This window comes from Arachis hypogaea, chromosome 16 (genome assembly GCF_003086295.3).
Source record: "Arachis hypogaea cultivar Tifrunner chromosome 16, arahy.Tifrunner.gnm2.J5K5, whole genome shotgun sequence".
NCBI classification, from domain to species: domain Eukaryota; kingdom Viridiplantae; phylum Streptophyta; class Magnoliopsida; order Fabales; family Fabaceae; genus Arachis; species Arachis hypogaea.
The window spans coordinates 7,262,882-7,282,698 of record NC_092051.1 but is presented as its reverse complement, the minus strand read 5'-3'; the positions used below and the strand labels follow the sequence as shown (position 1 = coordinate 7,282,698).

The 19,817-nt window shown below is 34.3% G+C and overlaps 1 protein-coding gene across 1 annotated transcript; it reads right to left on the bottom strand.

The window, feature by feature from the left end:
• Window positions 1–1,766: 1,766 nt before the first annotated feature.
• Window positions 1,767–12,193, bottom strand: LOC112758088 (DExH-box ATP-dependent RNA helicase DExH12-like). The gene is made up of 5 exons (XM_025806664.3): window positions 11,910–12,193; window positions 8,744–11,785; window positions 7,499–7,888; window positions 3,241–6,422; window positions 1,767–2,232 (listed from the first exon to the last, which is right to left on the bottom strand). The coding sequence occupies exons 2-4, from the start codon at window positions 11,717–11,719 to the stop codon at window positions 3,261–3,263; spliced, it is 6,528 nt and encodes a 2,175-aa protein (XP_025662449.1). The 5' UTR covers window positions 11,720–11,785; window positions 11,910–12,193; the 3' UTR covers window positions 1,767–2,232; window positions 3,241–3,260.
• Between the last annotated feature and the right edge of the window lie 7,624 nt (window positions 12,194–19,817).

Below are 19,817 nucleotides of genomic sequence, written 5' to 3'. Positions count from 1 at the left end.
AATATTTAATATAAAAGAAAAAATTAAAATTCTAAACAACAAAAATATTTTAAATTAAATTAAAAAAATATCTAAAATCTAAACTCATCAAAAATTTATTTTTAGTAGATTTTATATTAAATTTATTTGACAATTTGCTATAATATTAATTAAAATTTATTGTTATAGTTTTGCTTTCATAGAATTATTCTATTTCTTAGATGTTCTTTTTATAAGAACATACATATTTAAAAGTTATGTTAACAGGTTTTATAAATTAAAAGCATTATCTATATTTTAACTATCATACAATTTTAGTAGGAAGTACAATTAATCTGTTCTAAATTTTTACTCATACAATTTATAACATATTCTTCTATTGTATAAGGCTCGTAATAGATAGAGTATGGTTAGAATTTAGACTCAACTCTAAATTTATTCGTGAGTTTAAAACGTGTCAATTCTTATTTATCTTCTACCCACAAATATCTAACCGTATTCAAGGATTAATAAATAGATGTAATATCATTATATAACATGATGAATATGCAAATTAAAAATTTAATATAAATAACACCGTCATTTTACAAATAAGTGAATAGCATAATTATAATACAAACATAATATCAACTGTCTATTTTCAAGATTAGAACTCTTATGGTTTGAAAAGGCTCTTCAATCTGTTGAGCATTAGTGGAATAGTGGTTATAGCCTATAGGGTTATTGGGAGCTGGCCGCTATAGACTGTGATCTAAATGAAGAGATCAGTGACGTATTTATATATTATTGAATAGAATTAGTTTTTATATAAACAAAAGCGTCAAAGTATTAATTTACAATCTTGGATTAGTAGTAAAAAACTTTTTACACTAAAAGTGAAAAATCCTTGGATCATTTTTTATTTATGACATATTTTTATATAACATAACATAAATATATATATATAGGCCTAGAGTGCAACTTGGTTAAATAGGATTGAAACTCAACTTGTACACATACAAATTGGATTGACAACTCTACCTGATCAAGTTAGATCGAATTGAATACTTACTTCTGTGTAATATAAAACTTAAATCATCACTCATCAAACTACAAAAACTCAAGTACAGTCGACTTCACGTGAAGTTGATAGTTGAGAGTCGTTAGATGATTTGACTCTAACAGTTCTCAACTATCAACTTCACGTGAAGTCAACTGCACCTGAGTTTCTACCTCTCAAAATACATGAAGAAATAAATTTAAAAGAAATATTAATATCACCATAAAAGAATTCCTAAATACAAAATTGCACATTTTAAATTATAAATAATACACGAGAGAGAATTAATCGAATTTTTTCTTTTAGAGAGAGATAAATATAGTGCATTACCCACTGATATAATTAGATTAAATATTTTCTGTTAATGTGAAAATTAAAAATCTGAAGATCAAATTTTTTGAGTTAAAAAAGAATCTTCTAATTATCATCCACAATTTCATAATACACCTTTGATCTCCATAATACAGCAAAACACACTCTTATCCAATATTAAAAATAAAAAACGTCATTAAAACCCCAATCAATAAAATTGTTTTTTATTCACTTTTTTTTTCACAATAATAAAAACAGAAAATACAAAAGAATAAATAAATCAAACTAAATATATCCTAATTTTCTTTAACCCCAATGTTGGATAAGCTGGTCTGCAAACATTATCATTGATAGACCATACCTGGAATCAATCTATATATTATGTAGACAAAAAAAATAAAATAAAATAAAAAATTGGCCATAAAAACAAGTAAAATAAAAGTGAACTCTCGAGTTAAAATTTCGTGGAGTAAGGACAATCATTGATATTCAAATGGCAACACATCTGTACAAACTACTACTGTAGTTAAAACTTGGAAGATTAACTGACACTAGCAGTTCTCCCAAACGACATGCACGTACAAAAATATAAGAGTTCACCTGCATTATAAAGATGGGGTAAAAATGGTCAAAAATGGAAATTCAGGTCGATCATTCTTTGGATGCAATAGCCCATAATTGACACCTTTCATCCCAAAGTTCAAAAATAATACTAAATAATCAATAAAGGGCTCAAGCGTCCAAATTTAGCATCCTATCCAAACTTCATTTCCTAGTGTTGCAACTTGTTATGGCCTGCAAAATTGTGTTCCAATAAGCAACACTACATCTACTTCACTTCCTACTCCTGAGTCCTGAGAATGATAGTTACTCCTTTGTCTACCACTGTTTTATGCGTGTTCCTTAATCCAAAAAAAAAAAAAAAAAAAAAGTGAGCTTGTCACTATTACTACAAATTCCCACCAAACCAACAAGTAAAGATTAATAAAGATAAAAAAACTGTCACTATTAGTCTATTACTACCAAAGCAGGGAAGCATTGTCATTCAAATTTGCAGCTTCACAAAACTGTAAAGGATATACAGATTTCACAAGGTTCAGAGCAAGCACGCAAAAGAATATTCAAATAAAAGGGTTCAATACGAGAGTATGACGATGACATTTTCGTAAGGGGGATGATATGACACTACTTCTATTAAATATGTCATGACCCAATAACCAAATACTCCCTTTCATTGTCTGGAAACATTGATGACACTACTTCTATTAAATATGCCATGACCCAATAACCAAATGGAAAAGGATAGGTAAACAATGAAAATATTAAACAATATGAACAATGAATGTATCGGATGTTCATTTTACTAGGTGTGTGGATGGTTATTCTAATATTAAGATTTAGGTGGGTAATTTAGAGATGTAGTGTGTTTTTATTTGATTGGTGGTTGTTCATGTTGTTCAAAAAATTCATTGGTTACCTAGCATTGCTCCAACCAAATACTCCCTTTCATTGTCTGGAAACATTGATCTTCTAAATTACCGCTCCAAATCGACAGTATTTTGACACGGTTGTAGTAATATTTTGTACATTCTCAAATAGACAGTTTAATTGCGAAACAGAGAGAGAGAAGCAGTTAATACTACTACTTGTAAAACACACGCATGGCATTAGATTATCGTAGAATTTCAACATTATGTGACACATCATGACTACCACCAAAATTTAATTTAAATAATCCAAGTGACATCCACAAACCTAATTAATCAGAACCTATCAACAAAACAAAACAGCACAGACATCAACTCCTGACATCTTGCAAGATATTGTTGACAAGTGTTCTATAAAATAAGATGATCACATCAAACATTCAGTTAGAAGTTTAACGTACGGCAAAAGGAAAAGAAATCTACCTCTTCATTCTCTGCTGCTATCAATCAGCAGCCCCTGCTTCTTTGACATCAATGGCAAAAGCATACTCCTGATCACAGCCCATGAATGAATCACACATGAAGTAAAGGGTATAGGATTTCTTTCCAGCATCAGCAGGAGCAGCAAACTCCAGTTTGGCTTTTAGCTTCCGCTGAAGCGAAACCCGTTTAATGGCAAGCAACAAGTTGTGTTTGGTGTCACCAACAACAAGCCACCATCCCTCCTCCTTGGATTTTGGATACCTGGGAGCATCAACAGGTCCTACTTCTGCCTGATCCCGTTCGAGAGTGACTTGTATTGTGACATCTTCCCCAGCCCGCACATCACTGTCTATCACCTCATATGACAAATCAATATTGGGGAACCGATTACAAAATCTGGCAATATCAAACAACTGGGAATCTGGCATGCCCAACAACTCCCGCCTTTTATCATCGTCCATCTCTAATAAATCAAACACAGTTTCTATACTCTTCCCTGGGTTCTCCTGGCATTTCTTAGCCAGATCCTTAGTAAAGTGAGGAAGTTGTAATAGCATGGAGTCACGTTCCCACATTCCTTGAGTAACCATTTGACTAACTTCCATGGCAAGAAGAGCCAAGCTTAGCCAACCATTACTTGATATTACATCTACCATTGCCTGAAGCAATCTATTTGCAGAAAGAAGAACCTCCCTCTGGTCCTGTGCAAGATTTCCCCCGACAAATTGCCTAGAGAAGTGGGACTGCAGCAAAGCATTAGCTTTAACATGTGGGTCTGTGACTCGGGGGTTTTCAAAGGAAAACCTTTGGTGATTGATTAATCTGCGAACCACCTCTTCCTCCCCAGGTCGTATTGGAAGCTGAGCATACTCAGAAGCTGAAGACAGAACCTCCAAAAGACCCTTCATTTTTGTCTTTGAAGTCAAAGATGATGAAAACCGCTCAATTGTTGTGTAACTGATGTAATAATATGAAGCAATCATACCAAGATTGAGTGGAGAAAGATCCATGTCATCCTCGATCAGAATACACTTGCTCGCTTCCAAATCACTCAATGTATTTTCCACAAGCTCTGAAAGGTGATCAGAAAGATGTCTGTGACTAACTCCTTGTAGATTGTAATAGTTGGGATTTTGTGTGAGCCGCCTGTACATGAATGTCCATGTGAGATAATCTACAGCATCTTGCTTATTCTCAATAACCCCAGCAACAATTTCAGCATTCAAGTTATCATGCAAGAAGTGATGAAGGTGGCTCTCAACAGGGAAAGCTTCATATAAAAATTTCTTGTAGTATTCTTTACGGGGTGCATGGCACAAGATGACACATTTCCCAGAACTATCTACCAAAGGCCGGCTGGCATGACCCATCATCTGCAGAAGATCAGTAACAGGGTAATCTGACTGTGCATTTTCACGCCCATCGTAATACTGTGTGCCCATCACAACTACCAAGTGAGCTGACAATGTCACTCCCCAACACATAGAACTACTCAAAACACACACCTGAATCCAGCCAGCTTCAAACAGTTGGGTCACGATATCATAATCCAGATTGTTTAAGCCCTCATGCAAGTATCCCACTCCTTCTTGTAAACTGGCTTTCAACATTTTATCACTAATCTTGCCAAGAAAAGGTTCAAGCTCTTCTGGTGACCGCAATAAGAATGGCTTCTCTGTGCTGTCTGCACCCGAGTATGTAATCAGATCCACAGCTGTCATGTGCACATGCTTCCTTGTAGGCACAAATACAAGAGCAGGTTTAGCATTCTTGGCATGCTGAACAATTGCAGCGGAAGTTGGTTTCGTCATTGCTTGCATCCTTGCCTCAAAATTGGCAATGTCTACACCTTGAATGTGTATTTCCAAAGGTAAAGGACGAACGCCGGGGGGGAAGTTGAAAAGACCATGGGAAGTAGCTCCAATCCATTCTCCTAGATCCTTGGCATTTGCAAGAGAGGTAGACAAAGCCACAATACGAATCTTGTTTTCAACCTGACTAGCAATATATCTCATCCTCGAAACAATGACTTCCAAAACAGGACCCCCTTGACCTCCAATTAAGTGGAGTTCATCAATAATGAAAAGACTGACCTGCTGCACATGTTTCCTCTGTTTCCAGCGGCGGGATAAAGCATCCCACTTCTCTGGGGTGCTAATGATAATCTGACCTTTCTCAAGTAGCTTCAAGTCAGTTGCTGTTTCTCCAGTCAATTGAACCACCTTCAATTCAAGACCATCTTTACCAAATTTCTTCTCCCAATCATGATACCGTTCCTTGGCAAGAGCTTCAATAGGTGCAATATAAACAACACGCATGACACTATCAGGCCCTTTCTGATGATTCCTCAAAATAGCGAATTCTGCACAGATGGTCTTACCACTTCCTGTTGGTGCAGCAACTAATACATTGTCATCAGAGTTATACAGAACTGTGAATACTTGGGTCTGAACAGGATTGAAATGCTTGAAATCCTGATAAAGTGCTTCATACTTTGGATTTCTCAACGCAGTCACAGGCAGTGGTTGCAGGTCCAAGAGTTCAGTTGGAGGAGGGTACTTTTCAGGTAAGATAAGGTGCCTGAAGGAAACAGGTAGAACAGTCTGTGACCCAAGCCATCTATCTGAAACAACATGGATGAAGTATTGAGGAGGAAGAGGTTCGTATATTGGAACTGTGAAATTCAGCGTATGATCCTCATCAATAAACTGCTTTTTCAGCATAAAATTCTCATGATGAAGGATATATTCACCATCATTGTCCTCAACAATCACCCAAAAGGGCTCAACATAACCATGAATTCTGTCATCCCATGCAAAATCTGGAGTTATTGTGAGTTCAACCCTCAGAACTGTCCGAGTAATAGGCTGCACATGAGCTGCAAGGTTCAGTTTTGGAAATTGATGGATATATTTATGAAGCATCCTTCCCATCTTCGGAGCACGAATGAGTTCACCTATCTCTTGTGATGATAGGTCATAATACCTCTCCCAAGCCAAATCTTTCTTCTCCAACTTCGTTAATACATCACCAGGGATACCATTGAACTGACGAAGAGGTGTTTGGACACTCCACATCCTCTTCGTCACCATCTTGCACAAGTTCAGAGCCTTTTCAGCCAACTGTGCCCATCCACGTTTCAGTACAATCTCAAAAAGAGCCCGCAAAAGGCGTCCAGCACTCTGAAAGAACAAATAATAAAAATCAGTACAATACTAACAAATTACAAAAGTCAGCAAGACTGGAAAATTTGGTGTCTTTTTGCTGTGTTTCTCTGTTTTTATTTATAAGAATTTTAGAAAATTTTCAAAATTAAATTTTGGAAAACATGGAATCTGCATTTTTTGAAGTGTTCTCTAAGAAAATTTTGACAAAAACTGAGATATGAAAACATGGTGGCATGTCCCATAATTAAGCTGAACTTCTTTCTTTTTCTTTTCAACCTTCCTTTTAAATAGTCCCCCCGCCCAAAACCCCTTTATCACTTCACCCTCACAGCTGGGAATGTTGCCCACTTTGCAAAACTGCCTCCAAGCCTTGCTGGCACTGCCTCCTGCTCCGTTGCTGGCGTCAAACATGCCCCAAGCGACCACTGTCAAGCATTGTTGCAACAGTTTCCTTCTTCCTTTTAATCTTCATATACATTAACAGTAATATCAAGAAATAGTGATTTTGAGCCTTTTTGGTATTTTTATCATTTCCTCCCTTTCAATTAATTGTAGTTGCATTCATAATGAGGTTAATTTCGTGTTAAGGAATTGATAATGGATATGAAAAGAAAAATCTGAGTTTGCATTTTAATGGAAAAAAAAAGATCAACATAACTGTACCAAGTTATAAAATACAGGCATGTAAATTATAGGGAAAATTAAACATATTCTAATATCACAATTTCAATTTATTTTGAAGTTCATATAAAATAGTTTTTAGTTCATAATTTTTGAAAACAATGACACGTAATATGATGCATAATAAAATTAAGTTCCTTTTTTATTTACTTAAAGATATTTCACGTTTAAATTATTTTTAAATTGATATTTACTTATTCTAAAAGTTTTAACAATTTGAAAATTGGCAAATCAAACGGATTTTCAATGTTTTCAAGCTTTTGAAGACAGAAAATATAGTCAAACCAAACATGTTTCCTAGAACTTGAAAATATGAAAATAAAATCTGTTTCAGAAAATGAAAACATGTTTTCTTATTTCTTTAACCAAATTGACCATTAATATCTCAATAGAATAGAACACAGTCTAACCTGAGTTATGAAAACCATATCAGATGTTAGTGAAAGCCCTTCAAGCTTTAAATGTGAAATGTATGTTTGAAGCAAAACATTGATTTTCACACTTGGCTCTTCCAAACTCTCCTTGATGGGAATGGGAACACGGTCTAAAAGCTTTGCTAGCTCCATCTTCTCATCCTGCCTTACCATCACATACTTGAATTCTTCACTCAGTGAGAACAATCGGCATAGCTCTATGTCTCCCATTGTAGGCTTCAAATGCTCGTTATATGTGGAGATGGTTCCATGTGTTATGTAGTAGTAACTCGCAATGCGACCCAAGTCAGTGACCTGAAAATACCCACTCTTCCTGTCATACTTCACCAAATTATTTCTATCCAAGATGGCTGCAGCTGTATGAATCTGCAAGATTTCAATCAGAGAGATTAAGATTAGCCATTAAACCAGTAAAAGACAGGAATGGGCAATACAAGAATACACATCCAAAACATCTGCATTAACAGCACTCAAATTTGTCCACCATATTATCGAAAGAGAAAATCCCAATTCCAGTTAAAGGAAACCAGGTCATTTTTGGTGGTGAAAACAACAAATTTTTCCTCAAGTGAAAAATAGATTGGGAACAGCGTCTTTGTAATTAATTCTGGACGCACGAAATAAAAATACAAAGCATTTTCTGAAACTAAACAAACCAGTTTCTCAGCCTATAATGAACTAGTAACCACTTTAAACAATTCTACACAAACCATGACTTGACAAGCATAAACATGACTAGAGAGGCATTCCATACATTCACACACAAAAAACAGATAAATAATTAATGGAAAGAAAAAGAAAACCCATAATATATAAACCAGTGTTGGGTTAAACGATAAAAATAACTAAATAAAACAAACCAAATAAAGGCAAAGAAATCAGTTTGGTTCAGGTAAATGATGCATAACGACACAATGAAAGCATATATTGCAGTGCAACATCAAGTTTTTCTTGGCCGATGAAGATCTAGTACCCTTTAAATAATTCTACAGAAACCATGACACTGACAAGCATAAACATGACTACAAAGCCGATCCATATATATGCTGCGCGCACAAACAAATGAAAAGGGAAGGGGGAAAAGGTTCTTAATGAATAAACAGAAAAAGAAAGTGTCAAGTAAAAACTTATAAAACAAAACCAAATAATGACAGACATCTTTTTGGTTCATGTAATAATGCATTATGATACAATTAAAACTTATATTGCAGTGATACTTACCAAATCAGCTCTTCTTTCCTCCAATCTTATATCTCTTGTCAGCACATCAGGTTCTACACCATAAAGTGAAGGATTACGCAACATGCGGACAAACAAGTAAGTATGTACAAGCCAATCACAGGCTTCTCTAGCGTTTTGGACAGTACCAAGAACAATTTCTGCATTCAGCTGATCAGCCAACTTGGACACAAACTGGCTCTCAATAGGAAGTTGCTGATTCATAAGTGAGAGGTAATACTGCAACTCACTATGGCCAGTAATAATTATTCCTTCACCATACGAGTCGTACTGGGGCCTTCCAGCACGACCCAGCATCTGCATCACATCAAGAGGGCTCAGTTCAGTCCATGCTCCCTTATCCGGATTGTAAATCTGTGTTCCCTTAATTATCACCGTGTGAGCTGGAAGATTCACACCCCAGGCAAGGGTTGCAGTGGATACCAAAACTTGCACATGCCCATCAGCAAAGAGATCCTCAACAAGCTGACGATCTGTCCTGGTCAAACCGGCATGATGAATTGCAAAACCATATGGCAGAAGATCCTTAAGATCATTGCTCTTCACAAGGTCAGTATGAGTATGAAGAATCTCCCGACTTGCACTATCTTCTTTAAGGAATCTACCAAGAGTATCTTTTGCAAGAGCAGTATCTCTGATGGCTTTAGCTGTTTTAGCAGTTTCTATCCTTGAATGTACAAATATAAGAACTTGATGTTTTCCTGCCACAGCCATAACTTTCTCATAGCAAATATCATTCATCAACTGGAACCTCTGAAGTGGCTTCTTTACTGTGATTCCAACATACTGTTGAGAAAGGGGAACAGGCCTATAACTATTATCAAAATAGAACAACCCCTTATCCAGTTCAACTCGTAAAAATAGTGCCACATCTTCATAATTAGGGAGAGTAGCAGACAAACCCACCAACCGAATATGCTCTCCTGTGGTTGCAATCTGCCTTTGTGTTCTAGCAACAATGCTTTCAAGAACAGGACCTCTATTATCATGAAGAAGATGGATCTCATCAATGATAACTAGTTTCACAAGTTGTGTGTAAGTACGATCTCCTGACTTCCGAGTGACAATATCCCACTTCTCAGGTGTTGTTACAATAATTTGAGTCTCCTCTATCTGTTGTCGGGTTAGCGATTGATCTCCACTGAGCTCCCTAACTTTAACATCATAACTCTGCAGCCGATTGGATAAATTCCCAACAACCTCAGCTACAAGGGCTTTCATAGGTGCAACATAAACAATTTTGTATGCACTATGATCAGTTGAACCATCATCTGGATTTCTATGCAGGGCAATCTGGTGGAGAATTGTGAGGACCGCCACATTAGTTTTACCAGCCCCAGTTGGAGCACAAAGAAGAAGATGGTCAGGCTTGAAAAGAGCAGTCTCGTAAACCTGGCTCTGAACCCTATTCAACTGTGTCATTCCTTTAAAGGCTGGTTGTGCCCAGTCCGGCATAGAAGATATCTTAACAAGCTTCTCATTCTCCTTAAGTGGTTTAGCCTTCAAAGCCGGCACATGAATTTCTTCATAACCCTTGCTGAGATGCCTATAGGACCCATCTGGAAGGTCACACTTCTTTTTTGCCATAAACAAACCACCTTGTGCAAAGGCAAGGTTATCTAGATCAAGCATCTGACGCTGACCTTTCAACCATCCACTCTCTGCATCTCTATCAGCAAGCCCCCTCCTGCTCCTCTCCCTGTCCCTGTCCCTGTCCCCATCACCGCCGGTATCGTCCCTCAACCTACGTGCCTCTTCCCTTATACTCTTCTCCAAGTTCTTCTGCCTCTCCTTCGCAGAGGCCCTTGTTGCATGCAACTGCTCCAAAATAGGCTGCAAATCTGTCCCCTTCATTTCCTCCTCAATCTTCTCTCTTTCCTCCTGGTCCTGTGCCCTTGCCAACTTGGTACACCACACTATCTTCAACCTGTTCCTTAAAAGGAACTTAATGAGACTGAACTTATCAAACTCAAGATGGATCAACAGCTTGTTCTCAACTTCTCTGTCATCACCTTCAGCCAGAATCTTTAGAACCTCTTCGGCGAGTTTCTGGCACTGCTGTGGATCAATCTGCTGCTCAAACGCCTGTGAAATCTTCCTCTGCAGCCAATAAGCATCTATATCCTGTACATTGAGACTCATTCCCTCATTTGCATCCTCCATATCTTCATCGTCAATACCACCACCCATTTGCATACCACCTGTTCCATTAGGTTCGGCAACATCATCCTCGTCCTCTTCCTCCTCCTGCACCTGATCAAGATCACTCTCATCATCATCATCCTCGTTCTCCTCAAATTCCACTGCCACACCAACATCATCATCAAGGCCATCATCTCCATCCATAGCCGAGGTACCATTAACAGCATCAGACCCCTCCTGAAAGTCTGTAATAAGCTTCCCAATAGAAACCAGCTGGTCAAACACTTGATTAGGAATAGGATTCAAAAGCTTCTCAATTTCCTTCTTCTTGTCCGGATTCTTAACAGCATCATTCTTGAGCACTGCAAGAATCTCATCAGCCGCGCCGCTAACAATGCTGAGAGGCTGCCCGCCAAGCTGCTGTTGAATGACACTCAGCATGGCCTCATAGGCAGCCCTAGTCTCTTTGGTCTTGGGCTGATACACGCCTTCCTCAGTGGCAGTGAGGACACTCTCTTCCAGGAGGCGCCGGCGCTTGCCCTGTCGAGACAGGGGCTCGGTCAAAGGGTCACGCTCCTTCTTCTTCTTCTGGTTAGCCTTCTTAAGTTTCTCATCCAGCTCAGCGGGCCTGCCACGGTAGGCCCGGTCACCAAAGCTCCTTGGGTCGATCTTCCCCCACAGTGACTCGGGTTCACCAGTGGGTTCGTGGGTTTCGCGGGGACGTGAGTCGGTGGTGAGGACCAAGCTCGAGTTGGCACGGTACTCGTACTGCTTGAACCGTGCGTGTGCCTCGGCACCACCACCAAGGTGCGACATTTTTCTCTACTCTCTTCAAATTCAAGTTAAAAGAAGGACAAAAACCCTAACCCTGCAAAACCAAAACTGAAAGCAAAAATGGATCAGAAAAGTATTGGATACAACCAATTGAAACAAAACCAGCAACATAAGAAAGACAATAAGATTGAAGCAATCGAAAGAAGAAAAAGTAATAATAAATGTGTCCGACCATGGAAACGGTAGCCTTGTTGGAGAGACGAAATAGGAGCAATGCTGGAGAAAGAATGGCCGCCGTTCGGATGTTCCTGAGAGAGAGACTGAGAGAGAGACTGAGGGGACTTTGGATGATTAGAGATTTGGAGTAGGTTATTGGCAGGTAAGTGAATTGAGAATGGGTGGTGCGGTAGAACAATCACGAAGAAGATGGCTGTTTATTTTGATGGCACGATGCATGGTATGTTGAAACTTGGAACCCACGACAAGTAAGTAAAAAAATCTTCTAAAATGTGAGAAAAAAAGAAGATTACACGAATTAAGAATTTTTGGACACTATCTTTTATTTTTAATAAATTTTAATTACTAAATTAATTTTTTAAATTTTATTTTGTTAGATAAATTAGTCTCACATATCATATTGTTTAATTATAAAAAAATTGGTCTAAAAATTTTAAAAATTGATATATTTCTATTAAATAATAACAGAAACTAATTTGCTTTTACATTGAAAAATATTTTATTTATTATGCGTAAAATAAAATTATATTATTAAATATATATGCAATAGTAAAAATTTTTGTATTATATAAATTTAATCCATTCCAATTAAAAAAATATATCTACTCAAGTAAAAACACAAATCTTTACCTTTATTTTTATTTTTATCTTTATCTTTATAGTAATACAAATGGGGAGCTCATATTCTGATGTGGCGCTCATACGTTGAGTTTGAAAATTTATTTACTTAGTGTCGCCACTAGAAATTTTTAGAATTATATTTGTTATGGTTGCAAAAGATATTTTATATTTAAATTTCATTAACTTATCAACATTTTTTTTTTGGTGACTAACTTATCAACATTTAATTTAAGTATAATTTAAATTTAAAAAACAAATTTAAATTTGACTATATAAAAAACAAACAAGCCTCTAGGGGTGTCCGCGGCTAATTTGTTTTTTATATTGATTAAATATATGTGTAATACATTATTATTGGAAGCAGGGACGGACCCAGGGTATATAGGAGGGGGGCACTTGCCCCACTAAAATAAAAAAAAAATTATATATATATATATATATATATATATATATATAAATATTATATATATATTTGTTCTTGATATAATTACATTTTTTGCCCCCATAAAAATTTATAAAATTTTGTCTTCAGATTTATGTTATAAATATTTTTTATTAAATTAAATATATAACAATATTATTTTGTTAAATTTGATTTAATATAAAAATAAAAAATAAGTAAATAAATTAACTCAATAAAAAATTAATAAATAGTGTTAATATAATTTTTAAAACTAATTAATTACTTAATTACCCAACTAAAATTTAGTTTTCTAAATATAAGTAAAATTATTAATTTTTTTTCTTCAAAAATGAGTTGAAATAAGAAAAAATAATATCTATTTATTAATTAATATTTTTTATTTTAAAATTATAAAATACTTTTTAATTTTATCTCTTAAATAATCTTACTTGCAACAAATATTTTATGTCATAAATATTATAACAAATAAATTTTCTAATCCAATGGATGGTAATTAATATTTGAAAATTATAATGAGTAGTAGAATAATTGTTTAAAAGCATAGAAGTTAATTTTGATATGTTAAAATATGTATATTTTTTCATAGTCATTTAATTATATTTATTCTTTTAGATAACTATTTAGGTGATAAATGTAAAAAAAATATATTTTTTAATTATAATACATAATTAAATAGATGCATAAAATCTTTAATCTGATAGTGTATTAAAATTAAATTAAAAAATATATAAAAAATGTAATTATTTAAAAAAATAAAAATAATTATAAATTGAGTTTCTATTATTTTATATAAATATATTTTTTATATACAAGTTTTTTTTGGTATTTACTATTTATATATAAATTTAGTTTCAAATTATAAATACTAGTGTATTAATAAGTGCTAACGTGCCAACTAATTCACTCTTTTTTTATTAAATATGTATAAAAATAAATAAAAGTAAAGTTAGTTAGAATGACAAGTTATTTAAAATTTAATTAAGATGTTTTAAGTTTAAAATGACAAGTTAATTAACTAGATATTTTTGCCCCCACTCCTAAAATTTTCTGGGTCCGTCACTGATTGGAAGATTAGGTTTTTTTTTTTATACGGTGTTTTATTTCGATTTGTTTGATGAAAAAAATAAATTACAAATCAGAGGGTCCGATTTGCTTGAAGAAAAAAATAAACTCCAAATCGGAGGGTCTGATTTGTATTTTTTATTTTTTTTATTTGTTAAAATAAAAATCGGACGGTCCGATTTCAACAATAAAAAATTTTTTATTTTCAAAATCACAACTCGGACCATCCGATTAGAATTTTTATTTTTTTTTTTATTTTTTTCTTAACTCAAAACGTACCCTCCGATTTCTACTAAAACACTACTGACACCACATGTATGAAAAGTATCCCTCATCTCTACAGTGTTGTATCGCTCAATCCTCTCCTCCATATCAAAAATAAAAAGCGGGTGTCCGCGGATCGGATCGGATCGGATATGGCCGAAAATTCGATCCGATCCGCACAATTTTCATCGGATCGGATCGGATATGATATCCACACTTTTTAGTGTCGGATCGGATAGGATATCGGATATATCCGCATAATTAAACCTTCTCTTTTTAATCATATTTCTATATAAAAGAATTTGATAAAAATATTTCTTTCATGCTTTTAAACTTATTTATTTCTAAAATATTTTTAATCAAACTCTCTCTAAATAACAAAAATAAAATAATACAATATATGAATAGTAATTACTAACTAAAACATACAAACAAGTAAATATAATACCAAACATATATATATTTATTTATTTTTTAATTATTATAGTGCAGAAGTGTGGATCCGCGGATCGGATACGCGGATGTAGAGCAGATATCCGCGATCCGATCCGCAAAGAGCGCGGATCAGATCCGATCCAATCCGATCAATTTACGGATCGGATCGTATCCGCAATTTTCGGATCGGATGCGGATATTTACCGCAGATATGCGGATACGATCCGATCCATGGACACCCTTACAAGCGTCTTAATTCAGTGAGTTTTTTAATTTAAAAAAATTAAATAAATAAGATGAATATATAAAAATGATCTATGTAAAACAAATTGAAATTATCTTTTTTTGTTAATTTTTTTCCGTTAAGGATATCATCTGAAAGTAATTGATTGTACTAAATAATAGAGATGTTGTATTATGTATATCTAATTCGTACTTTTATTGTTGACTCATAGTTAGAGTTTTACGTAATTGAGTTTAATTTGAATTTAACTTAAATTTATAGATAAAATAAATAAATTTAAGTTATAAACTTTAATAACTAACTAATTTAACTAGTTTTTTCGAAAATCAAAGAGAGTAAAAAGAAATATTAGGAAACTACAATAATTACGTGAACTTATTTATTGTTATTAGTTATTAAGTGAACTTAATTTTTTTTAAATTAATAATTTATTAGCTTTTTCTTTAAATAAAAGAGTAATATTATTATAATTAAAGTGAAATGTAATTATAATTTAAAAATTCAAAAGTAATTTTTTAAGCAAATAATTTATAAATAATTTTTTAAATTATCTCAACAATATTAAAATTAAATATCTAACAACTTAAGAAAGTATATTTAAAAATTTAAAAACTAGCAATCTAAGCAAATAATTTAAAATTTAAAAAATAACAACCTAAGTAAAACAACTTAAGCAAATAATTTAAAATTTAAAAAATAACTACCTAAGCAAATAACTTATAATTTATAAATAAAATTTTAAAAATTTCTAATGACGACACCTAAGAAAATAATTTTCAAATTCAATGTATGAGTGACACATCAGCAAAAAAAACTCATCGACTTCCAATTCAATAACATTGTAAATAGACTTGTGATATTTTCAAGAGTTTTCTCACTTCCAATTCCAACAAGATATTTAATAATATCTAAAATAGATTAAGATAAAAAGGGTTTGTTGTTAATAACTATGCCAAAAAAAAATCGATAAAATAAATAATTTTATCAACGAATATATTTTAGCGGGTCGGGTTCTTGGGAAGGGCGGGGCGGGGTCGGGTTTATGTAATACCCGCTCTTACCTGCCCCGCTATATATATACTATATATAATTTTAATATATAATATGTATAATATATGTAAAATAATTAGTAAATGATTAATAATATTATATCATATTTAATTTTTTACTTTAATTTATGTTATGTATGTGATGATGTTTATATAAATTTTGAAATTTAATTTTATTTATTGAATTTTAATAATTATAGGGGCGGATAGGGGCATGGCGGGTTAGGATTCAATGTACCTGCGGGTAAAAGCAGGGCGGGTTCGGGTAGAGCAAAAACCCGCCCCGTTGCCACCCCTACTGGCTGCAAGCTCATGTTCTCCAATGCCAAACGTGGTGCTTCTAAGGTTGCATTGGCCACAAGATTTCCATCCTTAATCTTGACAGGGCTAACCTCAGACAGAAGGTTCAAGCATAGTGGTTGACATACCTCTTGAAGCAGGAAGTTATGAGACCTACAATACCCTAAAAGAAATTGTTCAGTTACATCACTCGGACCCGTTTCAACATGGCAGGTTTTTCTCTTCGACCCTCGATATTGAGGCATCCAGGATTTTACAAGATACTCAGCTAAAGGCCCACATTTCGACGGATCATAAGCTGAAGCCTGCATCATTTCAATCAAACAATTTAACAAAACAAGATTGACATCAATCAATTGTACTAAAGAAAGATCAACTGAAAAGGTAGATGATTATACATACAAGATATCCAGGTAACGATGATACATCAGATTGGGGACGACAAAACTTCAATTTCGAGCTGACAATCTCATTGGTTATCATAGTGGTGTATTGTTCTGACAAGTCAATCGTGCCAGATGCCCTCTTAGACTCAAACCTCAGTAGAGTCAACCAATTTAAAGCATCACTTAAGGCGCCCAAGGCAAGGAGATGGCCTTGGTTGGTGGTGAGATCGCAGGAGAGACCGAGAGAGCAATGTGGGTGCAGAATGCTGCCAAGTTGAAGAGAACAGAGGCCTTCTCCAAATGGATGTTATGCTGAGAAGAGTCCTGTTGTGGGTTGATGGCATTGTACCAAACAAAGATAGGTGGGTTGGGTGAGGTATTCATAGGGAAGAAAGGCTCAATCATGCAAAGGCATTTGAAATAACGGATGAGGCAGTCACGGCGAAAGGGTAGAGAAAGGTCATCACGCAGCATCTGATTGCGCAATTTGTGTAGCATTTCGAGAAGGCCTTCTACTCTCTTCGCCACGCTCTCAGTATTTGAGGACAAAGTAACTGCCCAAGGACTCAGAGATTCAAGGGGTCACTCTTCTTCAAAGGAAGGAATGCAAGAATATGTGAAAAAGGCGAAGAAGACAAAGAAGATGAGAGGATTGCGGAATTTGTTGGATAAGGAGGAGGCATGTCCCATGGGTAAGCCACCAGCTTTCCATCCTTGACAATCTTGAAAGGATTGTACTCGGAGAGGAGGAGGTCAACGTATATTTGTTGTAGGTTGGGTATCCTGCAAATCCCTCTAACTAATATCTCAGTGACACATTCTGCATCATGATCAAGAGCACAAGATTTGACCGATGAGTATACAGCAGGTCGCTCGGATTCGGGTAGGATGGATGATTGCCTCTGACGAGCCTCCTCCTGAAAGAATGTCACCTTCTGGTAAAGATGAGTTACCCAGGTTTGGTCAAAAGAGTAGACATGTTTCCGTGCAGCCGAATCATTAGGTATCAGTTCTTATGCTCTATGATAATGCTCATAAACCTACATCGTCATCATCATCATCATCATCAGCATCATCATCACTAGAATGAAAAAATAAATGTAAAATCAATCAAGAATTCAAGAGTGAAGACTGACCGATGAAAATGCTAGGGCACATCGGTGTTGTTGGAGAGCCTAACTGGCGTCGTTGTTGTTGAGCTGTTGCTGTTAGGCCTCCATTCAATCGATGCAACCATAAAGAGGATTCCCTCATTGGTACATTGTAAGGAAAAATCTACATTAGCAAACAAAATAATCAACAACATATAAGGCAGTTAATACAACTAATGCAGCACACTAATCAGTTTGGGGTTGTAAAGACATGTATGTACTCACAGATTGGCGTGATAGCAACCAAGAGGAAGTGTGGCAAGAACATGATCCAATGACCTGTTCGGAGGCAAAGAGCACAGAGTAATCCCTGCCCAATAAACTCGGGAACCACGAACTAATTGACTCGAGACACGCATCAAAAGGGTTCATATAATATCAAAACCTTGGGCACCCTACCATAAAAAGAACAATTTTTCTGATTCATGGAAGCTAAGAAAGTACAAAAGAATGACGAAAGGAACCAACTTTGGGAAAGAAAATAGAAATAAAGAAGAACCCCACATGGTAAAAAGAAGAGGCAAAAAAGGCAATGTTGAGAAGGAAACAAAGAAGCAGCCAGAAGAGCAATTCCCAACCCATTAAAACGGAGGAATCAGAGACGTGGCGCAGTGTTTTCGGAGAAAGAGTGTGTTTTTCACAAGTTGGCAAGTTTTTGAGAGTTTAGAATCAGTGATATGCTTGGACTTTGGACATGGGAGATTGGGAGAGTTGGTGAAGACTCTGTTCATTGCAATTACTTTTTGGCGGGTATGATGATGGTTGATCAAGGTGCTGGACAAACCAACATTGACATTTGACATAAAACAGAATAGATAAACTAAAAAACAAATAATTTTTTATAAAAAAATAAGTAATTTTTTATAAAATTGGATATTTAAATTAATTAAATAATTTTATTTAAATTAAATAATATTATTTAATAAGGTTTGACAACTTTTTAAATTTTTATGAAATAAATACATTAGAAATTCAAGTTTGTTAGTCAACTCACCTAAAAGGTTTGTTAGCCAACTCCTTTACATTTTTTTATATATAGTGATTAGATATAGTGTATGGTTTTTACAAATTTTACCTAATTTTATTTTTCTTATAAAAAAGTCTTTAAAATTATATGCATAACTAATATTAAAGTCAATATTTGATATAAAGAAAAAAAATACTATTCATATATTAAAATTAGCTACTAAAATCAGCTATCAATGTATTTATGTATAAATACATATATGGTTTAATTTATTTTAATATATATTTTATATTTAAACATGTATTTTATACTAGAAGTTATTTTTTATGGCTGATTTTAGTGTAAACATAGTATAGTCGAAAAAAAATCAAAATTCTAAAAAAGACAAATATTTAAATTAATAAAAAAACATTTAAAATTCAAACTCAATAAAAATTTATTTTTAATAAACTTCATATTAGATTTATTTAACAACTTGTTACAATATTGATTGAAACTCATTGTTAGAGTGTTGCTTCCTTAGATATTAATTTATCCGATCCTATTGTACTTAAGTAAAAGCCAAACATGCAAACAAAATCTTAGTATGAATGTCTTAGTATCTAATTATGTACAAAAAGTGAATTTAGTGGTTATCACTGTGATGCTAAAATGCCTTCTACACTGTTAATTTTTCAATCACTACATAAAAGCAATAACAAGCTTCATGCAAAGTCATCATTCTACTAATGTTGACAATTAAATATAATAAATTAAAAAAAAAAAAAGAAAACTGCTTGGCAAACTAGAAATTAAAATAACATAATCCACCAGATCATCATCAACATTTTTTATTTATTGACATGATATTATTGTATGATGCAGTATACTTTATTAACAAAACAAACAACTTAAATTCAAAATCAGAAACTCAGAAGAACAACTATGCGGTATCTTTGCTAAAACCAAATTTAACACAATATTAACGTAACAAATGTTCTGTGCTTTGAATTTGAAGGAG

Bases quoted from the DNA above. Each gene is read 5' to 3' on its own strand.
- LOC112758088 (XM_025806664.3), bottom strand. From the start codon at position 11,719: ATGTCGCACCTTGGTGGTGGTGCCGAGGCACACGCACGGTTCAAGCAG. The intron at 7,889-8,743 runs GTAAGTATCACT...GAAATCTTGCAG, and splicing joins AGGAAAGAAGAGCTGATTTG to ATTCATACAGCTGCAGCCAT. The intron at 6,423-7,498 runs GTTAGACTGTGT...TTGTTCTTTCAG, and splicing joins ATATGGTTTTCATAACTCAG to AGTGCTGGACGCCTTTTGCG.